Here is a 25,056-nt window from a genome sequence, read left to right as displayed (position 1 = left end):
ATAACGTTAGGATCGGTCTCTTCCGATCACTTCAGTACGAGTTATTCACGCTTGTCTTTCTGTTGGCCATAAGCCGGAGCCAACAGTCACTCCTAAATGTTTAGTGTCGAGTTTTAATTCTGTTGGCAGCCCAAAGAGAGGCATATCGGGACCTGTAAGAAATTGTTGCTAATTGTCGCTCTAGCGCCAACTTGTTCTGGCCCTCGCAAGATTGTACGGGCTGCTCGTACGGTGGTTTCCTTTCGCATTATTTTCCGAGATTTTTTATGGGATGCTTTAAAGAATAAAGTTCTTCCTTTCGTGCACGGTATTAGGTATTCTAGTCCTTGGAACTGTGGTTTTTCATCATGAGAATTAAAAAATAAGAGTACACCTTAAACTGAACAAATTAAATTATAACGTTTTACGTGCCAAAACCACTTTCTGATTATGAGGCATGCCGTAGTGAGGGACTCCGGAAATTTTGGCCCCCTGGGGTTTTTAACGTGCACCTAAATCTAAGTACACGGGTGTTTTCACATTTTGCCCCCATCGACATGCGGCCGCCGTGGCCGGGATTTGATCCCGCGACCTCGTGCTCAGCAGCCCAACACTATAGCTACTAAGCAACCACGGCTGGTCACCTTAAACTACCTGCAGGGTTTCTTTCCTACACTTCATAACTTTGTGCCTAATGTAAATTAGGTATTAGACGCGCACGGACGCTGGTCCGTCCGTGTCTAACCTCTTTTCCTTGTGTGCGCGTCCTTTGTGTTTCGCTGGTACCCCCTTTGTTGAAGTTCATCATGTACCAACTGGCCCAAGAGATTGCGCTAATGTAAATGTCGCCGTTTCAAGGAAACGCGGGCACATATCGTTAAGGAATCTTGCGCAACTACCGGAAGTGACGCTTACTCTCTTGTGCGAAAAGAACTTACAAGAGGTAAGCAATTGTTATGTGCAAGCACATGTAACGGCGAAACAAATCTACTGCACAAAAAAAAAAAAGAAATGGCGCACGCTCATACTTTTATTTTCCACAGAACACGCAAACGTTTTGTGTTCCTAAACACGTTCTTTTTCCAAGAACCAACATCGCCGCAATGGCTACGAGGTGAAACACTGTTTCGAGTTTATCATTTATATCGTGAGTGCTACTGCGAAATGAATGTAGAAACATTATCCAAGGCCCCTGCGCCAAGAAAAAATCGGGTAATGTGTACCGATGACGCAGCCACAGACGCAGCCACAGTGGGGTACATGAAAAGTCTCGCACGTGCTTCTGCGGGTGTATGAGCCACTATGGCACTCAAAGGACGCAACCAAATGCAGTAGTGACATTTATTCGTGCATTACAAAGTTTACATGTTTGATCATTATGTACGTGGCTCTGTGCCGCAAGGGCCACCAGTAATGGCCAAAGTAAATCTTACATGCTAAACTTAAGGCACAGTTAATGGGAGTCCTATGGTCTATGCTTGCAATAATGCTCGGTCCCTACACACATAGCACCTGTCACCGAACTTTTTTGTCGATCAAGTCGTATTTGAACCGCGCTGTAGCCAACCCCAACTGCGCCTGCAGTTCTCGGGCGTACGCGCAAGCTGTTCTGACTGCGGTCCTGTTACGACTGTTGGGTGTGCCCTCGATGCTGCCGGTTGACGCTCAAGGGCTGGTCTCGTTGTCTGCCTCTATTGCTAAATTGTTTCCCCCTAAGAGAACAAAAACTAAAAAGAAATGTGGAGGTAAGCCCGCACCACCAGAAGGTATAGCGGTTGGGAACGCCGATTGTAAAATAAATGAAAGGGGGTTGTGATACCAACCCAAATGCGCTTTAGAAGAAGGCGCCAATTAGAAGAAGAAAAGCGTACCAGTCGCAGACCATTCTAATGGCGTGACTTGAACTCTCTGCGTTCGAAGATAGTAGTAACTACTGCGCTTGCCTAAATCTCCTGCGCTGGCGCTTCCTATCGAGACGGACACGTTCCCCCGTGATCAAAAAGGTTCGACGAGAATTGGCATCCCTCTGTCTTGCTACTCGAGTCTCTTCACGGGATTTTATTACTCTACGTGCAGAACTTGGTGGCGATAGCCCACCAACCAACTAAAGTTCTTTAACAAGTTACACACTTGTAAGCCTCAAAACTCCTGATGAGCACCGGTGGGAGTTTGATGGATTACACGTACTACGGCTGGCTGAGCTCTGTGAACGGTGACCACTTCCGCGCGGATCGCCAAGCGCATTGTTGACGTACGCCTCAGCAAGCGCCATGTGCGAGCCTAAATTTTGCTCCGGTTGCGACATGCGTGGCGCCACAACAATGCCATCTGCGCGGCAGATACGTGCGTGATCGAATAATCGCTTCTTTGCTCTACACAACGACATCAGTTTAAGGTGAACGGGTAATACGGTGGCATATATGTAAGCGATATTAGCGTTACATGTGTTCGTTGCACGGCGATTTAGAAATTGACCTTCCAGACTTATCGAAATGGAGAAAAAGTTTCGCGTCGAAACAGGTCAACTATGTTGTGAGCTTTCGAAAGCTTATCCATTTAGTTTAATCAAAAGTTTATATTTGTCGACTTTGGAGCCGTGTTTCTAATGTTCGACAGCAGAATCTTAATGAATGATATATTGTGACGGCAGGCACCATCAAGAGGCCTTATCCGGAACTAGAAATTCAGCACCTTAAGTTTAGCGCCACCGCGCCTTTCCTCTATAGCCACGATGTTGTGCTATTATACCCAAATGAACAAGTACAGGCTGAGAGATACAGTGAAAACACAGAGTGAATAAAAAGGGATCAACAAATGAATGGCCTTAGATGGGATATACCCGGAGTGATAGAGATCTTACAGCACTGAGCGTTGCGTTAGGGAGAAGGGGAACGAAAAGAAGAAAAAGAAGAGAGTGGCGATGGGGTCTGGAAGATAGGGGTGGCCGATGCTAAGACAAGGGCACCGGCCGTCCGCGGGCACCGTGAATGCCCACCGTGGCAAGGGTTCACCGAGGTGTTCATCCTGTGCCTCAGGCGACGCGCGTGGTTGACACAGTCCTCCGTGGAGCACACGGAGACCCGGGCCACGATGGAGTGGCGAACGCGGCGGATGATCAGCAACGAGAAGAACGCGGCCACCATGGACGCCACGATGAGCCCGACGGCTAACACCACGAGCTGCCGGTGGCGGGGCTTCCTCCTCACCACCAGCGTCGTCGACATCAAAGGGTGTTGGTCGGTCAGCAGTTCGAGTCGAACCGGCTCCTGCGTCGCGAACGAAACGCGGCGAATGTTACTGTTGTGATCGCACTGATCCTCGTACATTTGTACCACTCTGGTGGAATAGCTCTTTAGCCGTACGAGCAAAACGAGAACAAGGTGAAAGCGGGAGCCAACGGTTCGGTGAGTGGACTTGTCTTTGTTAAGGCGACAAATGCTTTCGCGTCGTCGTCGGCGTTGTCGTCGGCCTCGTAACCAGCTCCTCCCCCCTTTCATCCCCCCAGCGCTAGCAGCGACCGACTGACACCGCTGGATGCCGCTGACGCCGCTAGAGACTCAAGATAACGTGACTGCATAGAACACCGTCGCCGCCATGCAGAAAGAGGAGGAAAGCCCCCCCCCCCCCCTGTTCTTGTGTGGCGGATAGGGTGCTCTTCAGTTGCCGACGCACCGGTTATTTCACGTAGGCCCCGGCACGTCGACGAATACGTGACCACCTTCCCACGGCTAGACCTGGTTCTTAGCGCTGCGGAAGCGAGGGTATCATATTGTTTGTGTCGGCATCGGCGGCGTTGTCCCTGAAACCAACTCCGCAGCTGGGGTTGACTCACTATCGGCGTCAGCGGCATCAGTCAGTCGCTGCTATCTCTTCCCTCCTCCCTTTATCGTGTTGTCCTCTTGCTGCGCGCGCTTCTGCCCCCATCGTTTGCCGCTGGGTGTACACGCCGCCCCCCTCCCCCCTCTTCCTGCGAGTCTCCGGTTGTCAAAGCGCCGGCTCGAACTTAATTCCTTTCTTCGCTCCTCCTCCAATGCAACCCCTGTGCGGTGGCAATTGCGGACCAAGTGCGGACCAAGTCGAACATATATCAGTCTATTTCTCCGACCACAAAGCTTCCTTCATGACTGTCAAGAACTGTTAGTGGAGTCTTTGTTAAAGGAATACGTGTGAAAAATAAAAAAAAATTCTGTGATAGCGCATACATGTGTTGCTCGATTTCTTTGCCTCAATCTATCGAAAAGGTGAAACAGCTTATTTGCTGCGCTCAAATTTCGCATTAGGAAGTAACGTAATCGTCAGTAATTTTTTTATAAGTACTCTCGGAACTAGAAAAGTTTTTTACTGTCTAAATAATAATCTTGGGCAAACTGAAAGCATGGAATCATTTACAGACGCGATATCTTTACCGAATACGTACAGTGAACCCCACTGCGCGCGGTCGCCACGATGGAGTCTCCCGAACCGGCTTCTTACGTGAAAGGTAAGCGAACGCCGAAAGCAAGCTATGTGAAATATGTTCTCGTAGTGTTTGTATAGCTAAATGGAGCGTAATAGAATGAAGCCTCAATGCAGCGATCGCACAGGTTCGCAGACACCGAATGCGCGTCTGCATGCTTGTCCGCGCACTGTTTCGCTTTCGCCGCGTGCGCGTTTTCGCACTGTGTCAAGAGTTTGAGGCCGCCGAATATGAGCATTTGACGGTATACAAGCAACCATTGTTGCCTGGGCGCTATCAGAGCTGTTCAAAAATAATATCATTGTAGAGACTTCGACACTTACGGGGACTGTGATGCGTCGTCGCGACGATTCAATCTTTTTTTTTTCTTCTAAACTCTTGGACGTTTCAATATTATTCCTCGAGTTGCGTCGCACTGTATGTTTATCGGTGTTCTCAGCGTGCGATTTCCCACTGCTTCTTTTTTTGTAATCCAGTGCATTAACTCATAACACAAACATGGCCATATGCCATGCTTTTTTTTATTGTGCTTCTTACCGCTCCCCTTTCCACTCAAGTGAACTTGCCAGTATCTATAGCATCGACAAGTTCGTAGACCAAACCATGAGGACATTAGTCGGGCAGCGGACTCGGGTGAGCGTCTCAGTGCGCGTTTTCCGAACATCGCAGACCCGGCGCCGTAGCAGAAATCTTCCTCGTGCCTGTGCTTGCTGCATACCCGAGTTGTAGCCGATGACTGTTTCACTGTTTTATGCTTCGCGAGCCAAGCTTCACGCAGCATCTTGTCCTGCGGCTACTTGTGAATAAGGCTGACACCGGGCTCCGTTGCGTACGTTCGGCACTGCGGCACCGCCAGTAGCCTACCATGTTGCGCACCTTCAAAGGCCGCCACTACCTATTGTAATGCTTTCAAGCGTTGTAAAAGAGACACTCGAAGCGGGAAAATCTCGCCACTAAATGAGGACTGCAGCGTTCGAGGGAATTTAAACTCCTTTTCAGCTCGCTTCGGCCCTCCCGAAGCAGCTGACGCGGCCGCTATGTCCACGTGATCCCTCATAGCACGTCAGGCCGACGGTGGCGCCAGCTTTTCCAGTGGTGGAGCTCGAGGCCAATATATAGGTAGGGTTCTTCTAAAGGGGAGAGGGGGTAAGGAGGCTTTGAGCGGCAATGGGCGAAGGTGTGTTAGCGGCGAGGGCGTTCTCGTTCACCTGGTTCTCGTTTTGATCATCGTCCTGAATTTCCATCTCCCGCCTTCCCCCGGTTTTCCCTTTAGCCGTCTGGTGTTTCTACTTGATTTTTACTTGAAGTGCTTCTTCTTCGTGCACGCGTTTCTGCTATGACATTTTCGCGTTTCGGCATGACATTTAACCGGCTAATTAATGCAGAACAGTTGCCTGGCAAAGACTGAGCATCTGCCTAGCAGAGCGGATGTGACGTCACTCTCTCCTCTCTCGCTTTTCTCCCGGCGCGCACCTGCTCGCTCGCTCGCTTGCTCGCAACCGCTGCGCGCGCGTGCTCGTTACAAGCTGTGACGTCAGCACCGGAGAGGGCGCGTCAGGTGCGCTGCTGGCGCCGCTCGCTAGGGGGCTATGCCCCGCCAGTTGGCGCGCACTGCACTTCCTCCTCGCCCTCCTCCACTTCTCACCCGCATATCGTGCCAGGGGAAAGAAGTTCGCTCGCTTAACCCAAACAACCTCCACGCCGAGGTGTGAGCACCAATAAAATACACCTAAGTCAAATATTTTTCATGCCACCGCTATCGCAACGCTGCCGGGTATTGAACCGGCGACTGCATGCTCGCGTGTAGAACGCCACGGGCACTGAGCAACAGCATCGGGCATGCTGGAAGTGTATGTAAAATATAGACATAAGTGCCTGACTTTTGATATTCCGTGTTAGTTATGAAGCAGGGTATAGGTATTCGCTTCCCAGGTTACATGCACCTTTTTTGCAGCGAAGCTGTATATGGTTAGCCGATTCGTCCGTCCGTCTGTCGCTCGCCTATACGCCGAAAACACCTCCAGCGCAACCCCATACCAATGCGCGAAAAGAAAGGAAAGAAATGCGCACGATTCCCCAACACCCCCTGATAGCACAAGGCCTGTGTGCTTCGATCCGTGACGTCACGCTACCTTGCCCACAATTTCCATTGGCAAGTCTGGTTGGATGAGAACGATGACGTCAAAATCACCACTGCCTACTCCGGAGCATATCCATTAAATTATATGGCAGTCGGGTCAGGTAACATGATGTCGTGGATTGAAGTGAAAAGGCCTTGTGCAACATAGGTGGTCTTGGATTACCTGCGCATCATTGCCCTCCGTCACAGCCGAGCGCGCGCGCAGCAGTTTCTCTCCAGCTCCGATATAGGTAGTCTACGTGTCATACATACTCCTGAGCAGCAGGCAGCTTTCGATCAACAATGCCGCGAGCAGAACCGGGAACGAGCTTGTCTACACAGTGCCGATGCTGCAGCGCGGGCACAAGAACAGGCTCGTGTAGCCGACCGCAAGCAGCAACTGCGTACCGAGGATCCGGCAGCCTATCAAGCCGCCATTTAATAAACCGCCGGGATTAACCAAGTGATAAACACCGGACCCACATGTTTCAGCTTCGCCGGTTAACCATCTGCAGGGAGTCCTTGAGCGGCGACCTTTTTTTACATTTTTATAGGACGACACGATATCTGATTCAACTGTATCTCCGTAATGATTGCTCGCTATTGTGAAGGTGCATTTTGCGCGGTAGTATGCGACAGAAAGTTTAAGCCTTCATTTGAGAATCTTTTCGGGCTGCTCAGTCCTCCCGCATATAGGCTAAAATGCTTCTGCAGCTCGTCCTTTGTACCCAAGGAAAAGAAAAAAAGAAAAATCAAGCAAATTAATGAAGTTCCAAAAGCAAACCTCTTGATGCGTTAAGACACCTCTACTGGTCAAATGCCTAAACCCTCCACTCCGGCGTTTCTAAAAGCCCAAACGTCGCTCTGGGTTACGTCAATACTGATTAAGATATTGTCACAGTATACTCACAGAGTGCACGAAGGTGCGTGTCCCGCGCTTGCCTACTGACGAGCTCGTGCCTTTCGAGAAGGATTCCCGCGCCGCCTGCATGGGTCCCTTGCCAGAATCAACCGTGGTCTCGGCCTGCTCATCTGTTTCTGAAACAGAAAGCAGGGAATTAACCTAGGAATGTTGCAGTTCTGCACAAACAGGACTATCGGTGCGATAGCTAGCTCAATACTACACTCTTTAACAGTCTTTCACTCTTTCATGTCTGTCCTTTAGGGTTAAATTTCGCAGGTACGTATGCACCTTCAATCCCCTGTCGGGAAGGAAACTTTGATAGTAGCTCGTGTTGAAGTCATCGTTCATAGACGGAAGTCACACTTGCTGGTGGTGAAGTTCACAGACGAGACTTACACTCCTCCTCTTACCTATAGTCCTGCATACTTTTTGCTTCCTACCGCGGGCTTCTTTAAATTCTTGCACCTCGGCGCTTGTTGATAAATAAGCTGCAGAGCATGACATCAGGCAATCCTGTTAAGCAGCCCTCAAGAAGCAAGGCACAAAACTGCGTAGGCGCAGTACTCCTCTTCGCTGCAGCATCGGCAAAGTGGTAGGGACGTAAAACTGTCACTGCTTCAGATCAAGCTTTAGAGGCGGAGATTATGATCTTCTCGGAGTGGTGTATCTGTTTATTCATCACACAATTCTTCAAATGACTTCGAAATTCCTGTGATGAACAGCGGCGGCAGTGGCAGATCTTAGAATGACTGGGGAAGCGAGCCCATGGGAGCTATAGCTGTAAAAACGAAAGCTCCAACGTGAACCTCGAATGTACTTGCAAAAAAAGGAGAAGATGAAAAAATATCTGCGGATACCACGCGCTGTGGGAATTGTTTTAAGAGGAAGCTTTAGCTCGGGCCCAACTCCGACGCGGCCTATTCAAATACATGTAAAACGCAAAAACGTTTTTCTGAGATAACCCCTGTACCGATTTTAATGAAGTTTGTTGCATTTGAGAGAGAAAGTTAAATTCTAGTGACTGTTGGAAGCGGAATTTTGATTTAGGTCCTGGATCTTGTTAAAGGAATTTTCAAAAATTCGGAAGTTCGAAAAAAATAGAAGAACGAAGTTTACAAATTCATAACTCTGCATCAAAAACAGATATCGCGGTTCTGTAAACAGCATCCATTAGACCATCGAAAGCGGACAAATTTCATGTCATTTTATATCTTACATGAATTTGTTACATTGTTTACAAAGGTTCTGCAAAAGCTGTATTTCCATAATAATAAATTTTTTTAGATTCATGTATAGCATATCAATTTTGTCCGCTTTAGATGTACTATTAGAGGCAATTCAAAGAATTGTAGTATCGTTTTTCGTTTTAGAGTTACAGAGTTGTAAACTTGATAGTTTCTTTTTTTGAAAATTTGCGATATTTGTCAATTTTTAATAAAAAATTAAGGACCTAAATCAAAAATTCAAAACCAACAGTCACTAGATTTTAAGTTTCTCTTTTAAAAGCAAAAAACCTCGTCAAATTTGGTGCAATGGTTGCCGAGAAAAACGAATTCTCCTTTTACATGTATTAAGATAGGGGCACCCGAGCTAAAGCTTCCTCTTAAGTGAAGCTTTCATTGATGCTTGTGAAAGCCACTGTTACTGCTTAGCAATCACTTGCAAGCAGAGAATAGAGGATCGCGTTGGACGCTTCGCCTCGCTCAACAAAAACTCCTTGTACTCGATCATAGACATGCACGCATGACGACGAAGGAATGATGACTATGAAATAACCACAATGCCGCGAAGGCGACCGTGTGACAACCACGCAATGACCACGGTACAGAATGGCTACGATGGCCTGACAACAACGGCATTTCGACTCTGGAGTAACTACCGCAAAATGAAGACGATGGAATGACCATGAAGGCATGATGACGAAGAAAATATGACTCTGGCATGACGACTACGACCGATAACCGATGGCCTGACGACCACGGCGCCACAACAACTGATACCTTTGCTAGAATGGTGGCGATGGTACGACCACGTCGGTGTGACGAAATGAACTGCGGAGATAAAATGGGACAAAGGCGCGAGAACAGCAATGATATGAACGCTATAATGACGACGACTGTACGGCGAAGATGGCATGACGATAATGAGAATTACTACGACAAAATGACGACAATTTAACGATATCGACTTCATAGCAATGCAATGATGACGACGGAATGACGACGACGATGCGACTGCGACCGTATGCCGACCATTGGATGACGAGTCTGGAGAGATGATGAAGGTATGACGACGAACCACGTGACGGCAACGCGATGTAGACGATGGAACAATGCCATGGTATAGCGAGGATGGTGTGACGAGGAAAATGAGGAAGCTGGAATGACATGACCGCATGACGACATAGCCGGACGATGCTAATTTGATTACAATGATATGGCGATGCATGACGATGACGGCAATGATATGACAATACTAGAATGACGATGGCTCTATGACGACGATGGCATATCGACGACAGCATGGCGACGATGGGATAACACAGGTCTAATGACGACGATGCAATGACAAGGCCGGAATACAGACGACGGTGTGATGACAAAGCCCTGACGACAAATCAGATGACAGCGGAATCTAGACTGGGGGTACGCGTCTGAAGGACACAGGTGCTCCCTGCCAGTCAGCTCTTTAGCAGCAGACAACATGAAATCTCCACTAGGTGGACACTTGTAGAATATCCTGTCCTCCACCTCTGTCTACTTGATGGAAGATTGTTGAAGCGCAAGCGTTCTGGACAAGCCTAAGGACTCTGGCTTGCGAGGCTTCCTAGAATAGTCTTGGTGCTCCCGGGTCGCTTTGCGTAAGTATTGTCCCGGTGTGGCTTAATGTCTATAATCTCGAAGCGCAGAAACTAATTGCAGGAAGCTGCGTAAGACATGAGCCCTGACGTTTTTTTTTTCTACAACACTCACTCGCCTTCGAGCAGTGTTCCATCAATAATACAGTCATCTTTAGTGTTGCTGCTTCCGTGTAGGCAGCAGTGGCATGGTTTATTAAGGATCTTCTTTTGTTTCTTCGAATGGTAACAATTCTCACTCTTAAAAAATTCCATTCCTTTGGGGCTTATGTTGTCCCACAGCGATGATCGTCATCTATCTTGCCCGCATTTCCTTTATTTAAGGCTGCGTCCTCGGTACTTCCACGCCACCAATGACATGAGCGTCATCAGCGCGACAAAGCATTCTCCACAGGAAAGTAGCGACCGCAAGTATTTCAAGAAAGGAAACTCAAGCAAGATAGACGACGATTTTTGTTGTTGGACAAGATAATCCCCAAAGGGTGCAAACATTTTGGGAGTGATGACCAATGGTATTTTGCGAAATGTGCTTCGTTGATCCGTGAATGTGTCGATCAATCATCATAACGCTTAGTACGAAGAACGCTTTCCCTAAGGACATGGTTCAAGCTATTGACTTTTCATTTATGAGCCAAGTGTTCTGACTCCTAAACCACGGCTGTTCCACATATGCGTTAGTATAGCAGAGTCATGGTGAGCAACTCGACATTCATTAGGCGGTCGTGCCACTCCGTTGCAGTGGCCATCCAGCCACCAAAGCCGAACCACCGAAACGGAGAAAGAAAGATCATACCGATCATCGTAACATAAAAAAACATATCATCACCAGTTATATACCACTTAATCACATTGATAATCACATTAACGTCGCAAATAATCAAAGGACTGATGTACTGGCAATTTTTAGTACCATTAACCTCGCGTGCATGTTCTGACAACGTCACGATTGCGTCACTGCTGGGGAATGAAGACCATTATATTTTTACGCATATCATCAAAGTTAATAGTTAAATGACACCAACCGCACAGAAAGACATAGCAGATTTGATCATTATACTAAATTTCCAATTTTAGCGTGCTTTAAACAAAGCAATACTTTGCCACGCAAGAATGGCAATAAAAAAATTAGACGAAATAGTGAAGACGACACAGAATCTACATCACACCCCCTTTGAAGGGAATGACCAGGGGTTCAGATACGAAAGGAGTAAAACGGGGAGCCCTACCGAGCTGTTGTGACGCCGCCGATGAAGCACCCCTGACGGCGCACTGGCGCATTATCGGTAGCGTTCGCATCATATCACGCTCTACCGACGAAGTGGGCAACGAGCTCTCCGACGTGAGTATGCCGATGGTGGGATTCGGGTCGATAGAGACCCGCTTGCCTTTGCTGACTGGCAGCATTGTCACCGTCGTTCCTTCCAGTGGTGGTTCACCGGCCACTGCTGGCGAGGCCTGCAGCTCCTGGTGGTCCTGCGATTTCGAGGACAACGCGCGATTTCTTAATCAACGTAGCTGTTCTCGTAACATAGGCCACTGTCGTATTCGCTTCCTCCAACAATAAAAAACACGCAGCTCCAACTGCAGTTAGCAACAGTGGGCGAACGAGGGATGTTTCAGCCCCAGAGAAGTGAACGTTTCAACAAGGAGACTAGCTTTCGCGGGAATCCTGCCGCATACAAGTTCTGTTGTAGAAAAATTGCTTTCAAGTCTCCTTCTCACGTTCGCTCCCTCTGTTGTTCATTCACTATTATGAAATCATCCGTCATTCTATGACCACGTTGCCCTGTAAACCACATTGCCCCACAAAGGTTATAACATGACTATCGTTCTGCAGTGAACGAACAGTTACACAGTGGCGTGTACTTCTTATGGAGTGCTGCTGTGATTGCGTTGAGGCAATGTCCCAACGTGCGACGCATCCTTGGCGAGAGGACAATCGCGTTCAGCGTGAGCGTCAATGCGCGATCCGTAACCATGGTGTTCTCAAGTTCAGGCAGGTAGCGCTAATGTGCGGCGGTCTTGAGAAAAAAAAAGTGGAGAGTATTTTTATCATTTTCAGCAATGCGCGCACACCTATGCTTTCCGTCATCCGCTTCCTAGCTCTAAGCCTGCCGAAGAAAAATTCACACTGTGGTTCACGTTTTTTTTTTTCAGGAGCTCCCGGCATTAGAATGTTGCTGGAAGGTCCACTGCTGCCTCGAGATAATGGTGTCCCCAATTCTCTCATATCTTGCTATTCACGTAGATACGCTAGCAGCATATTTGCGCATTAGTGGATCGTACCCTCTCCGTGGGCGTATCGTCAGTGGCTGTGGCCCACACGTCAGAAGGCTGCAGGTCTGCCGCTATCACGCTAATGTTTGACTTCTGCTTGGTTGACTCATCTGCAGGTGGTCGGTTTGCTGGAGCTGGCATGTCCACAGGTACAGGGCTATTCTTCGAGGAGTCTGCGAAGTGTTCACATACGTACAATAATGATTCAGTGATGTGTTTTCACTGAAACTGTTACCATTTATTATACGAACAAATTTCATATTTGCGCCATAACGCCGCTGTTCTCAAAAGACCCTATGTTAAACATTTACCCTTTCCCTATTTCTCACTGCAACTGGCTCTCCTCAAGGCTCCACAATTTCAGCAAAGTAGAATTTTGTATATTGCCGATCACAATAACCCGTTGTGGCGGCTCAAAGGCTATGGTGCTATCCTCTTTAACACAAGATAATGTGTTTATTTTCCGACTGGCGGCCGCATTCCTGTAAAGACGTAAAGGAAAAACACTTCTTTATATGTACCTTATGACATCATACAGAACCCCAGGGTGTCTAAATTGGTGCCTGATTGCCATCTCTGATAGCCCCGATGGTGTCTTGCGGCGCCAAAAAAGATGTCTCTCTAAATCACCCAATTCAACAATGTCAGCAAATTGCGCAGTCAGTGGTGTGGAACCTAACATTGAATAGTTTGTAATAAACGCAGTCCTAATAGTTGAATCAATGCAATAAAGCGTGAATATTATCAAACTCTTGCATGTGAGAGCTGTTTGAGAAGCAAAACAAACAAAAGGAGCATAGTTGATGCAGAAATTACGGCGGCAACTCTACTCAGTGAAAAAAGATGACTACAATAAAGCGAACTAAGCCATTATAGAAATACTTTCCCCTCATTCTCAAACGGCACACGAGTTTCGTAGAGTGTTTTCTAAAGGTATTTAGATTAATAAGAGGCGTGTGAATCTTGTGTGTCCTTAAGCTAGAAATAATTAAGATATTGTGCGGTACCTTTGAGTTCCTACATGAAATGCTGTTTTTCTACAGCCCCCGCTAAAGTAAGCGCCAAAAGGTTTCCGAAATCTAATTCAATCTACTGCGAACCAGTTCTGCTTATAAGCGACAAAACTTATTAAACGAAATTACGATGCCACATTTCTTTGACCTTTAATGGCCAACTGCAGCAAAATTTCGGTTCGGCTAAAACGCCTAGTAACATAGTTTATGTGCACAGTGGCCTTGGAACAAAATTTTAGCTTTCAAACACCAGTAGATGCGTCAACAAAAGCCCGCAAAAATATGTGTTTTTGTTATTGAAAATGCAAAATGCTTCGTTACCAATAACTGGAGATGACGCATGAACCAAATTTCTTAGAGCCAGCACAGCTCCTGGGAATGGCCTCCGAGATTAGGTGGCTCCCCCGGCCCATTGGAAATCTCGGAAGCTATGTGCTACGGCATCTTTCATATTTGTTTCCCACCAGCTGGAAGCGTCGCCGGCTTGGCTGCTATTTAAGCGCTGTTGATACAGAAATTATACCGTCACTAGCCCGGTAGCTTCGCCAAATCGCTTCTAGAATGTGCGCTACTCTCACATAACCAATTTGGCAAGAGTTAAATTTTGCTGGAATTGGTCTCTAACTTGCGCTATCTTATCGGCAATCAAGTCATCCTGCCGCCGAGAATGCCTTGATCCACAACCATGTTCCAGAAGGACAAAGTGAAAAGATGGACAGCTGCACAAGGCAACAATGGTGTAGTAACTTTTAAAATGGAATTTACCTTACACAGTAACATGAATTTGTTTTTCTTATATATATTATCTGCCGTCAGAACTAAATATGTCATTGACATGAGAGCTCCGGCTTATGATAATTATAGTGCAGCTTATCCACATATATGCAAATACAGCCATAGCGTACAAGGTATACCCGCACTGCATTGTTCTTTAGCACCACTTCTGAGGCATCGGTCAGACCACACAACGTAACATGGCCACAAGAGCGGCTAACACCCACTGCGACACACGTGTAAAGGTATTGACATTCGCGTTTTTAATTCCTTCCCTCTAATGAACAGGAATGTCATTAGAAACTTTGTCCAGTCGGCTCTATCTGATTGGTGCATCAGGTTTGAAGGTGCCATGGTGAAATTAGAAAACTCGTAGGCATGAGATAAAATCAGCTGGTGCACAATAATCGGTGATCGCTGGCAGACGTCTTCGTCCTGCAGTGGATGAAAAATAGGCGGATGATCATGAAAGTTGAAAAGCAACAGTGTGGCTAAAAGAGACGTCGTATTGAAAGGCTCCAGATTAATTCTGACCAGCTGGGTTTCCTTTACCGCGCACCTAAATCTGAGTACGCAACCATTCTTGCGTTTCACCTTCAGTGAAATGCGGCCGCGGAGGCCTCTAAACAAGCTCACAACCTCGTCCTCAGTATCAGACCACCACCGCCACAACGGTCGGTCAGCTCTACTTTGGACAAAGTCTATATACGCATTCTCAGGTATTCATACCTGGGACGTCTGGGTGCACTACAGCTTCAGGCGATGTCGGCTTAGTCAGCGCAGACCCTTGGTTCACTGTAGACATGGTATCCGGTGCCTGCGAGGTGTGCTGCTTTCCCTGGAAGCCCGCGCTGGACTTAAGTATCCCTCTGGTGAGGACCACACTTGTCTGAGACGGCCGCTTCTGTGGTCGTTCCTTGAACCATGGCGGCTTGTGCCGGGCGTTCGGCGTTACGTCCTCGACCCGTGATGCTGGCTGTCGGAAGCTTTCTTCTCGCGACTGACTGGCAGGATCTGTCGCCTCTGCGCCTGGAGTCTGAACCGTGAATCTACTGGGACTCTCGGGCGACTGGTGCTGGTTCCCTTCATTTGAAGTGCCCTGCATCTTGCGTGTGCTTCCTTCAGAGAAAATTGAATAAGACCCCTTCTTCAACCAAATCTTTGTAAACTTGGGGATACCGAAGTTCCTTGCAGCTAAGCGAATCCACAGTTTGATTGAAAAGCTCCGCCAGATAGCAGCCACACGCCTCGTCTTCTTCTTCTTCTTTGCCTTCTCCCGTTTGATGATGATGATGACGGCTTCATGTTATGGCTCATACCCACACTGGGAGATTGGCCGAGAATTACGTGCTGAAACGAACAGCACTTCTTTTGTTTACGCATTTTTTACGATATTTCTTTTCGAATGAAGAACAATGGGGACATTACACATATTTTCTTTTAACGGGAAGGATATTCGTTTAATACGATACGCTCATGCTCGCGGCCACACTTTGGTGAATTCTTTTGTTTTTTTTTGGCCCTTTTCGATCCAAGCCGAACCTTCAGTCAATAATTATTCCTTTAATTATTCCTGCTTAACCCAGCTTCTTGCTTAGTTATGTCGCTGCAATATTATTAGATAAGAGATTTCGAGCTTTTTAACGAATAACATTGGTGGTTATGGTATAAGACCAGCTGCATATTCACCGTATGTCTCGGTAAGATTGCGCGTTCCGCTGCCGCGGAGCACTGCATAGGAAATTTGTCTCTGCGTGTCTGCGTGTTTCGTGTTTTCAGATAATCTTTCTACCACACTGAGGCCACGTGGTCATCCTTCTATTTGATATTAATGAATGAATGAATGAATAGAATTTATTGATAGGAAAGACAGAGAGGTCGACCTGAGCTAGTGCGCTCTAGTCTGCTACTCTGTGCTGGGGAAGAGGGAAGGGGAGTGAAAGTATTGGGATGGATGATGATGATAAGAGAAGTGGTGAGTGCTTATGTACATGAGACAGTTGCCTCGCTAGAGCCGCTCGTCGAGCTTGGTGTCCTGCAGGAACTTCAACAATACTTTTGTGGCACGCAATGAAATTGCAGTGTCAGGCCATGGGCCGAGAATAGCTTCCTCCGACAGTAGTTGTCTGCCAACGCTGGCTAGGAAACTGTCTAACGTTATTTGATATTAAAGTTATCGCATAAAGTACCCTGTCGAATACCCTTGAGATGGTAGGTGTCACCGCCTTTAACATCTTCGTTATTATTATCATCATATTCTCTAGCTGCTTTTCATTGATAATGGCTACTGTCGACTCATTTGGAGCCCTCTAATATGTGATCTTGATTGCAGTAGAATCAATGCATTGCGATGGGCTGGTTAGCATAGCCTGTATCCGAGACGAGGGACAAAAATTTGTTGTCGTTGTCGCTGTTGTCGTTGTCGTTGTCGTCGTTGTTGTTGTTGTCGTCGTTGTCGTCCTGAGTGGCCGTGGCACATACCCACAGATTGGCCATCAATCGGGTGGTTAAATCAGGCGCAAAAAATAATAATCAGGGTGTTAACAATTTGAACATTTGAGTTCAAAAGTAAACGTTTTGTGTTTGGAGAGAAAAAAATAATCACAAGAAAACTGGGTATAAAGATAATAATAATAATAATAATAATAATAATAATAATAATAATAATAATAGATAACAACTAAAGGAAAGCTATGGTGGGGAGGGAGAACGATCAGTCTAACATGGAGTGAGTGAGTGAGTGAGTGAGTGAGTGAGTGAGTGAGTGAGTGAGTGAGTGAGTGAGTGAGTGAGTGAGTGAGTGAGTGAGTGAGTGAGTGAGTGAGTGAGTGAGTGAGTGAGTGAGTGAGTGAGTGAGTGAGTGAGTGAGTGAGTGAGTGAGTGAGTGAGTGAGTGAGTGAGTGAGTGAGTGAGTGAGTGAGTGAGTGAGTGAGTGAGTGAGTGAGTGAGTGAGTGAGTGAGTGAGTGAGTGAGTGAGTGAGTGAGTGAGTGAGTGAGTGAGTGAGTGAGTGAGTGAAAACTTTTATTGAGTCTTTCAAGAGTTTCGCGGTTACGAGGTCTCCGTCGTCTTCATCTTCTTGGCGCTGGCGACTTGAGACTTCTCTTCAGCAAGGGTGGGCCCCTATTCCAAGGCTCCACTGAGTCGTGCTGCATCGCTCGCATGCTGCACTAGGGCCCTTTGGGCCATGAGCTCGCTGCTGGTGAGCTTTAACACCTTGTAACATGGAAATCGATTGGTTTCAATAGAGTAATTTTGGATTTCCGAGCAAACATTTCTGTGACTGAACCCAATAAAGGAGGCTCCAAAACATAGGGTCGCAGGCGCTGATAAATTTAGATCAGTAGTGCGAAGCGGGATTTCGAGTAGTCGTTTTCTTATAATATTTACCACGGAACTTTTTTTTTTGCAGTTCCATGGACTTCGCCATAACCGCAAGTAAATCATGGCAAGGAACCTCTTAAAAGCAACAAAAGAGATGTCTCGATGAGTAACCTTGTTGACGAGCTCGCTGAAACAATGGCGGCGCAATGCGCTCAGCTGAAAGCGTACTTTTACAGCGAACCTGTTAGCTTCTCGTTGGTCGGCACAGTTCGAGTCGTCGTCCGTGGGCAAAAATGTGGACCGATACTGGAGCTAGTGCAATACCGGGCCGATCCACGGCGGGGGTGAAGCGGGCTTTAAGCACTCAGCAAAGTGAAGTGCAAAGTGCGTACATTCTTTAGAATCACGCATATAACATACAGAACATCGTTCGTTACAACAAAGAACAAGCACAAAGCAAGCATCCGAACCGCATAATTAATGACAAGGCGGTCCTGACAATAATGCGAAGCTTGTAGCGCTCTCCGCATACGTTTCCCCATAAATGTTTACTGTTGCGCAAGCTGCCATGCTGACGGCAGCTTGCAACGTGGTTATGACGTCACTAGCTTTTCGTATATAAAAGAAAGAGCCTAGCAACTGATTTCATTGTTATTGCAGCACCGCTATGGGTAGGCGACCAATGCTTAGGACTCCCGTGGAGCAACGTGAAAGCGAAGAGCGGCAAAGGGAAAAAGAAACGGCCGTACGACCAGCGGCCGCGTGTTATCAAAATTATCATTATTTCCATTACTCTAAAGCAATAAACCAATGCATACCCGCCCCCCCCCCCTTCTCGCAGTTGTAGAGGTTGTTTTCAACAGCTTCGCTGGACCTCCACATTTACCGGGCCAGGGTGGAAAGTCTAGTTTTTCTTTTTTTAGCTTGCAGATAAAAATATAAGCTCTGCTACCTTGCGACCTATTTTTCTCCAATGCTCTACAAGTCCGATGATCAATGACCATCATTTTGTTTCCAACAAGATTACCCAGTTCTCGCTCCCCTAAATCGACCTAATATACAAAAAAATCCTAATGGCCTAGCACTTTTAAGGGACTTCACAGACTTTCAGGGATCTATCTATCTATCTAACCGTGTTCCTGATTACCTGGCTCATATGGGTAGACCATGGTCGTATGGTTAACACATCGGGCTGCTGTGCCGAGGTAAAATGATTCGAAACCAACCGTCTGACCAAGTGGGATCACTGAGTATGTTCCTGTGCGCAGGCACACATACGTGCCGCTCTTTAACGAACAACTTTAACCTCGACATGGGTCACTTTAGATACGGAACTGGGTAGGCACCACTGTTCGAAGAAGCCATTTGACGCCAACTTGGAGCACTGCATATGTGCTACTCGGTCCGTGCTGACCTTCGATGAACCTCTTTGAATACAACTTTGATCTCTGTATATGTGCCACTTCATGTGCGCCGCCCTTAAATGAACGTATTTGACGCCAACTTGGGTAAGTAGGTGTGTGCCACTCTAAAACGACGAAAAAGACCCCTTAATTTCTGTGATGACGAACGGAATCTAACCCACCTCACAAAGGTTCCTCATGCACAGCACCTCGACGCATTAGCAGGCTGTGCCACAAATGCACTGGGCGTGCGCCGCTCTTCAATGAACGTTTTTCGACGCCTATTTCGGTAGCTAAGCGAGCGCCACTGCGAATTTGACACCCTACGACGACGGAAAAAACGATCTCTTAAATTTCTCCGATGCTGGACGGAACTGAACGCACGTCACACAGGTTCTTGAAGGACACCAACCCGACGATTTAGCAGGCTGCGTCACAACTGCATTGTGTATGTGCCGCTTTTGGATGAGCATCCTTCCCGCCAACGCTTTAGCGAGCAGTGCCATGAATACTCTAGGCATGTGCCGCTCTTCAATGAACCTCTCGCCAAATTTGGTCGCTGAGTATGTGCCACAGAGTGCGCGTCAAGAGAGGGAACCATCCTCAGTAATGCTCAGCGCTCGCAGGCACCAGCGCGCCACATTTCTCGTCCGAGAAACATTGCTAGGACTTTTCGGCAGTGCGACTCGATGGCGCAGCGTGTCCCGAAAGAAGCATGAAAGAGTGGCCCCTTTGCCACATGACGAGTTTCCCAGCGTTCGGACGCACCTGCGGTACATGCGTTTCGGAGCTCGAAGAGGGCGCTCTACCACCCGTTTTCGTCGCTTGCGCGCGTGAGATCCCTCGCACGCTTTCACTCGCACATACAGTACACGGCGCACGGCGACAATTTTATCGCCCTTGGACTTTATATACGGAACCTCAAGGAGGCGCCGACGGCGACCGAGAAATGCGCCTGGAGTGTACATATAATTGCTATCGGAATAAAAACAGTATTTCGTCGAGTACCACTGATTCGAAGTACGGACTTCACCGCAGTTAGAATCGCGTATTCGATGGGGTTCTTTTTCTGGTATTTTGTTAGATCCCCCCCCCTTGACTTCCGCAGTAGTTTTTCTTTGCCTATGCTTGACCACCAGACCTGACAAGGGGGGTTCCTGCCAAGGGCATTGAAAAGACCCGGCGTGGAGCACGGGGAGGGAGGGGGGGGGGGGTAGGTAGAGGCTGCTTTAGCAGCTGCAGACGAATGCGTAATGACACCTTGCTATCGGAAATGACTTTTATTGTAACATATTTATTTGCATATTACACTGAACTTCTTGTTCGTAGGTGGCCAGCGCATACGCAGAGCGTGCCCATGTGGCAGGTACTGCTCCCGTCGCAGACTACCGTGGCACTGGCAGAGCGCCGTACACGCATTGTGACAAACACGATATGACGTGCGTTTCAGCGACACGGGCCGACGACTGACGCCACATAACCGACGTTCGTCATCACAGACTGTGCATAGGCAATTGTGCTCCCGTTTCGGCGGACTCTTAGGTAGCCGACGAAGCAAAGCACGTCGTCCTCCTCAGTATTTGCGCAAAGCCACATTTTGAGGTGACACAGAAGCAAGATTCCCCTACAAGAAGTACCCACAGAGGAAAGATGCCAAAGCGCACAAATATCTCTATGAGGAACTTTTGGATTGTCCAAATGCGAAAAAAAGCGCTCATGATGGCGGAGAAGCGAGTTCATCGCCGTAATTTGTTAGGTGTCTCTTGTCGAACTGCGCAATTTCGCCTTGCATGCTCACGACAGCTTCACTAAGCCGAGCCGCGCCAACTAGCCAGATGGGTGAAAGACGACGACGAACGCGCACCAACCTCGACGCCCCCGCTCAAACCAGGAACGGGTGCCTGAGAGCTACCTCTAATAATTCGGCTGGCGTAGCCTAAATGCGTTACTGGAGAACGCTTATTTGGTCCTTAAATGGTCCTCTGTACGAAAACACTCTTGCCCTGCCCGATGCTCAGGGCAAGAGTGTTTTCGTACCATCCTAGATGGCCTCGCCGCCATAGGATGCGGAGAGCGAGTATACCATTATGTCGTGGCTTTTCTCAGCCACCGCAAAGCTCGCATCGGCATAGCAGGCGTACAATCGGACATATATGATCTACCGCAGAAGGCTACTCCGCAAGGGTCAATATTATCTCCTTTCCTCTTCAATGTCGGACTTAGAAAACTTGCTTTACAACTGGAAAACATCCCAAAACTCGGATGTGCCTTCTATGCCGACGATATCACTCTATGGGCAACCAAGGGTTCATACGGCGACAGAGAAAACACGTTACTCACAGCTATCGGATACATCGAGTCATACCTAACCACAGCAGGAATGAGGTGTGCCCCACACAAGTCGGAGTACCTTCAAGTCCGGCCTAAGCAAACTAAGGAACATCGAGCCCCGCCAATACATCTCGAGATTGCCGGGCAACCTATAAAGCGCGTCCCGACCGCATGCATACTAGGTATGCACATCCAGGAGAACAACGGCATAAAGCTAGCCTCAGAGAAACTAAATCACGTTATAAGAAGCACCGCATCACTCATCGCCAGAGTAGCGCGCAGCAAAGATGGTTTCACAGAGGACGAAACCTTAAGACTGGTACAAGCCCTCGTCATCAGCCGTGTCACGTACGCGCTACCGTATCAAGTCAAGCGCAAAAGTGAGACAGAACGCATGGACACTCTTATAAGAACGGCGTACAAAACGGCCTTACAGCTACCGTGAAGCACAAGCACAAAGAAATTACTAGCGCTAGGCGTATACAACACCTTTGAGGAGCTAGCAAGTGCCGCGCTCATAGCGCAGAGGGAGCGCCTCAACAAGACTCAACAGGGACGACACCTTCTTCAACGGCTAGGGTACCCGCTGACACCTCAGTACTGCAAAGAAGAAACACAACTCTTGCCTAACCACATTAGAGAGAACATTGCAGTAGACCCTATCCCCAAGAACATGCACCCCACCCACAATCAGGAGAGAAGAGCAGCGCGTGCCCGCATGTTGCACAAACGTTGTTTCAGAGACCCGCATACGTACTACACGGACGCTAGCCCGTATCCCTCGCCGCCACGTTGCGGGCTCAAATACACAATCGCCGTTGTCAATCAGGGGAACCTGGTAGCCTCATGCCTCCATCCGCGCCACATGCAGCGCAGCAGCAGAAGCAGCAGCAATCGCTCTCGCACTTCGCGACGCTGAGAGCAAGGGAAGGTCCGTCCGTGTCCTCACTGACTCACAAGCGGCTTGTCGTTTATACCTGAATGGAACACTCCCTATACAAGCCATTCGAATCCTAGGTCGCACACTACAATGGACCCACGGTATCGTCTGGTGCCCCGGGCACGAAGGCCTGCGGGGCAACGAAGAGGCGGACTGCGCAGCTCGAGGTCTCACTAGCCGAGCGGCAGACCACACCGTTTTTCAGCCCCCGACAGACCGACGAGCGACCCACGAGTTATTAACGACAGGTCAACAAGTACTGCAGGACCAACGGCTCGGAAGAACGCAATACGCTCCCCCACACAATGAATGAATAGAATTTATTGATAGGAAAGACAGAGAGGTCGACCTGAGCTAGTGCGCTCTAATCTGCTACTCTGTACTGGGGAAGAGGGAAGGGGAGTGAAAGTATTGGGATGGATGATGATGATAAGAGAAGTGGTGAGTGCTTATGTACATGAGACAGTTGCCTCGCTAGAGCCGCTCGTCGAGCTTGGTGTCCTGCAGGAACTTCAACAATACTTTTGTGGCACGCATTGAAATTGCAGTGTCAGGCCATGGGCCGAGAATAACTTCCTCCGACAGTAGTTGTCTGCCAACGCTGGCTAGTCCCCCACACAAAACTCTCAATAAACTCCAGGCAAGGGACTGGCGCCGCCTGCAAACTAACACATACCCACACTTGTCTCGTCTACACGCAATCTACCCAGACAGTTATACGTCCCGAACATGTCCCTGGTGTAGCAACCACACAGCGACACTCGCGCACATAACACACGAATGCACCGACCGTCCGGGCGACGCAATTTCGCCACGAGTCACAACACACACACTCACTACGTGGTCTTGGGAGGAGAGACTCTCCGAACTGAACCTGGGAAGCCAACTGGCGACCCTCGACCAGGCCCGGCGAGCCGCGATCGCCGGTGGAGCCCTGTCAGAGGGGACCACCCAGGAATAAACCGCGCAACGGTTTCTCCAATAATAAAGTTCCTCCTCCTCCTCCTCCTCCTCTTGCCCTGTAATAGTGTTTTTGAAGCGAAGCTCTTTTTGCCTATAGGATATGGGCAAAAGGGTGTGTCCGAGTTGCGGACACAATAAATGATCCTGTGGGGCGATCCTGGTGATAGTGCAGTGTGGGTCCACGCTCAGTGGCACATACCCCTGTGGGCTCGGGTACCTGTAACGCACCCTTGAACTACCGTTGCCACACGTGAGACCCAAAGAAGTCCCATGCACAAAGGTAAGAACATATTTTGAAAAAATGTTTTGTACAACTTTTCCAAAAAGAACTTAAAAACGTCTCGGCGGCAACCGCTCAAACGTGCTCATGCCACTGCTCGCACGTTTGTCGTCATCGTCTTCTTCGACAGCTGGCTCTGTTGTGCAAAAGACTATCATCATCAGTAATCGCTCGAGCAACCCCGTATTCCACACCTGGCTCCATTGCCGCTCATCGTTCCAGCGTAGAATTTCACTTCCCTTCAGTCGTCGCAATGGGGAGGCCGCGTTTTCAGGGTTACGAGTTCTGCCGCAATGTGCGTTTTTTATTCTAATAACCAACCTTTTATCGTAAAACAACAAATATATATGTTCGAAAGAACATTTTGCTGCAATGTTTTTATTCTAATAACCACCCTTTTATTCTAAAACAACAAATATATACTTTCGAAAGAACATTTTATTAGCTTAACCTGTTCTAGAACTTATAGTTAGTGACCATACAAAAGCAAGAAGTAGGGGATGAGCTGCACCATCCTCGATTTGGTGGAGAAGCACCCGTGTCAAAGGCAGGAAACGCTGCAGTAACAACGGGTTGCAGCCTGTAGCGCACAGCGTGAACGCGTTGCTCACAGACTGACGTTCCACAGCGGCTTCCGCGTTCATCCTCCAAGTCAGAACTTTCGAAAACTTGCTTCATCTTCTCGATAACCTCCCCAATCTCCGTCGGACCTGCGTTAATTTACAAGACGCCACAGTTCTTCATACTGTATACACTAGACGAAGCTTTTGACTCTGAATCTTTACCCACACAAAGAATCGTTGATATAATCAAATTTCTCAAGACTGGCATGAATTCGCTAAAAGATCTGTTATTTGGGGTTCAAGCGAATTGAGCCTCACGCACAATTTCTTTATACCAATAAAATATTTTTTTTACCCACAGCTAATGGAGAAAGGTGCGTGATCTCAGGTGCATTGCCCATCTCCTCCAAAGATGTTACGAAGGTATGCGCTTACTTGCACTGTGAAACGAGATGCAGGAGACAGCCACAGAGATGACAAGCCGGGGCACAGTAGCCGAGCTCACGTGACTCTTTCTGCTTCTTCCGCTGGCTCTGCTGCGCGTCCCTGCGACAACATCATGACTCTTTCTACTGCGCCCAAAACTGAGTCTTATCTTCATAAATATTTTCATAAAAATAAAAAGTTCTGTTTTTAATCCAGGAGTGATCATTTTACTACAGTTACGCGTACACCTGATACTGAATCCTAAAATCTGGTACGATAGATTCGCAACGACATATTTATTGATATCTTAAGATTCGTAATTTTCCTTGTGATGTTATTTAAAGAACATCAAGGGAAAATGCATTAGGAGAAATGTTAACGTTTGAAAACACCAATGTTGCTACAAAAAAAAATGAGCATAAAGATGCGTTACGTGCTCATGAGTAGCA

General features: G+C 47.8%; 2 protein-coding genes across 16 annotated transcripts in view; both read right to left on the bottom strand.

Annotated features, from left to right (window-relative positions):
- LOC135914513 (neprilysin-like) overlaps positions 1 to 15,637 on the bottom strand; it is a 45,049-nt gene extending 29,412 nt beyond the window's left edge. For both annotated transcript variants that reach the window (XM_065447400.1, XM_065447401.2), the window contains exons 1-5: positions 15,109 to 15,637; positions 12,602 to 12,765; positions 11,542 to 11,788; positions 7,465 to 7,592; positions 2,975 to 3,245 (exon numbers count right to left, since the gene is read on the bottom strand). In XM_065447400.1, coding sequence (XP_065303472.1) covers positions 2,975 to 3,245; positions 7,465 to 7,592; positions 11,542 to 11,788; positions 12,602 to 12,765; positions 15,109 to 15,484 — 1,186 coding nt within the window. In that variant the 5' untranslated portion in view covers positions 15,485 to 15,637. The remainder of the gene's footprint in view (positions 1 to 2,974; positions 3,246 to 7,464; positions 7,593 to 11,541; positions 11,789 to 12,601; positions 12,766 to 15,108) is intronic.
- Positions 15,638 to 24,038: 8,401 nt separating this feature from the next.
- Positions 24,039 to 25,056, bottom strand: part of LOC135914514 (uncharacterized) — a 54,587-nt gene continuing 53,569 nt past the window's right edge. For all 14 annotated transcript variants that reach the window (XR_011507961.1, XR_010568331.1, XR_010568333.1 and 11 more), the window contains 2 exons: positions 24,617 to 24,727; positions 24,039 to 24,328 (listed from right to left, as the gene is read on the bottom strand). Coding sequence is in view for 10 of the 14 variants with exons in the window: in XM_065447404.1 (XP_065303476.1) it covers positions 24,075 to 24,328; positions 24,617 to 24,727 (365 nt within the window). In the remaining 4 variants the exon portion in view is untranslated. The remainder of the gene's footprint in view (positions 24,329 to 24,616; positions 24,728 to 25,056) is intronic.

This window comes from Dermacentor albipictus, chromosome 8, assembly GCF_038994185.2.
Source record: "Dermacentor albipictus isolate Rhodes 1998 colony chromosome 8, USDA_Dalb.pri_finalv2, whole genome shotgun sequence".
NCBI classification, from domain to species: domain Eukaryota; kingdom Metazoa; phylum Arthropoda; class Arachnida; order Ixodida; family Ixodidae; genus Dermacentor; species Dermacentor albipictus.
Note: the sequence above shows the minus strand (reverse complement) of the source record. Positions and strands in the feature narration are given on the sequence as shown.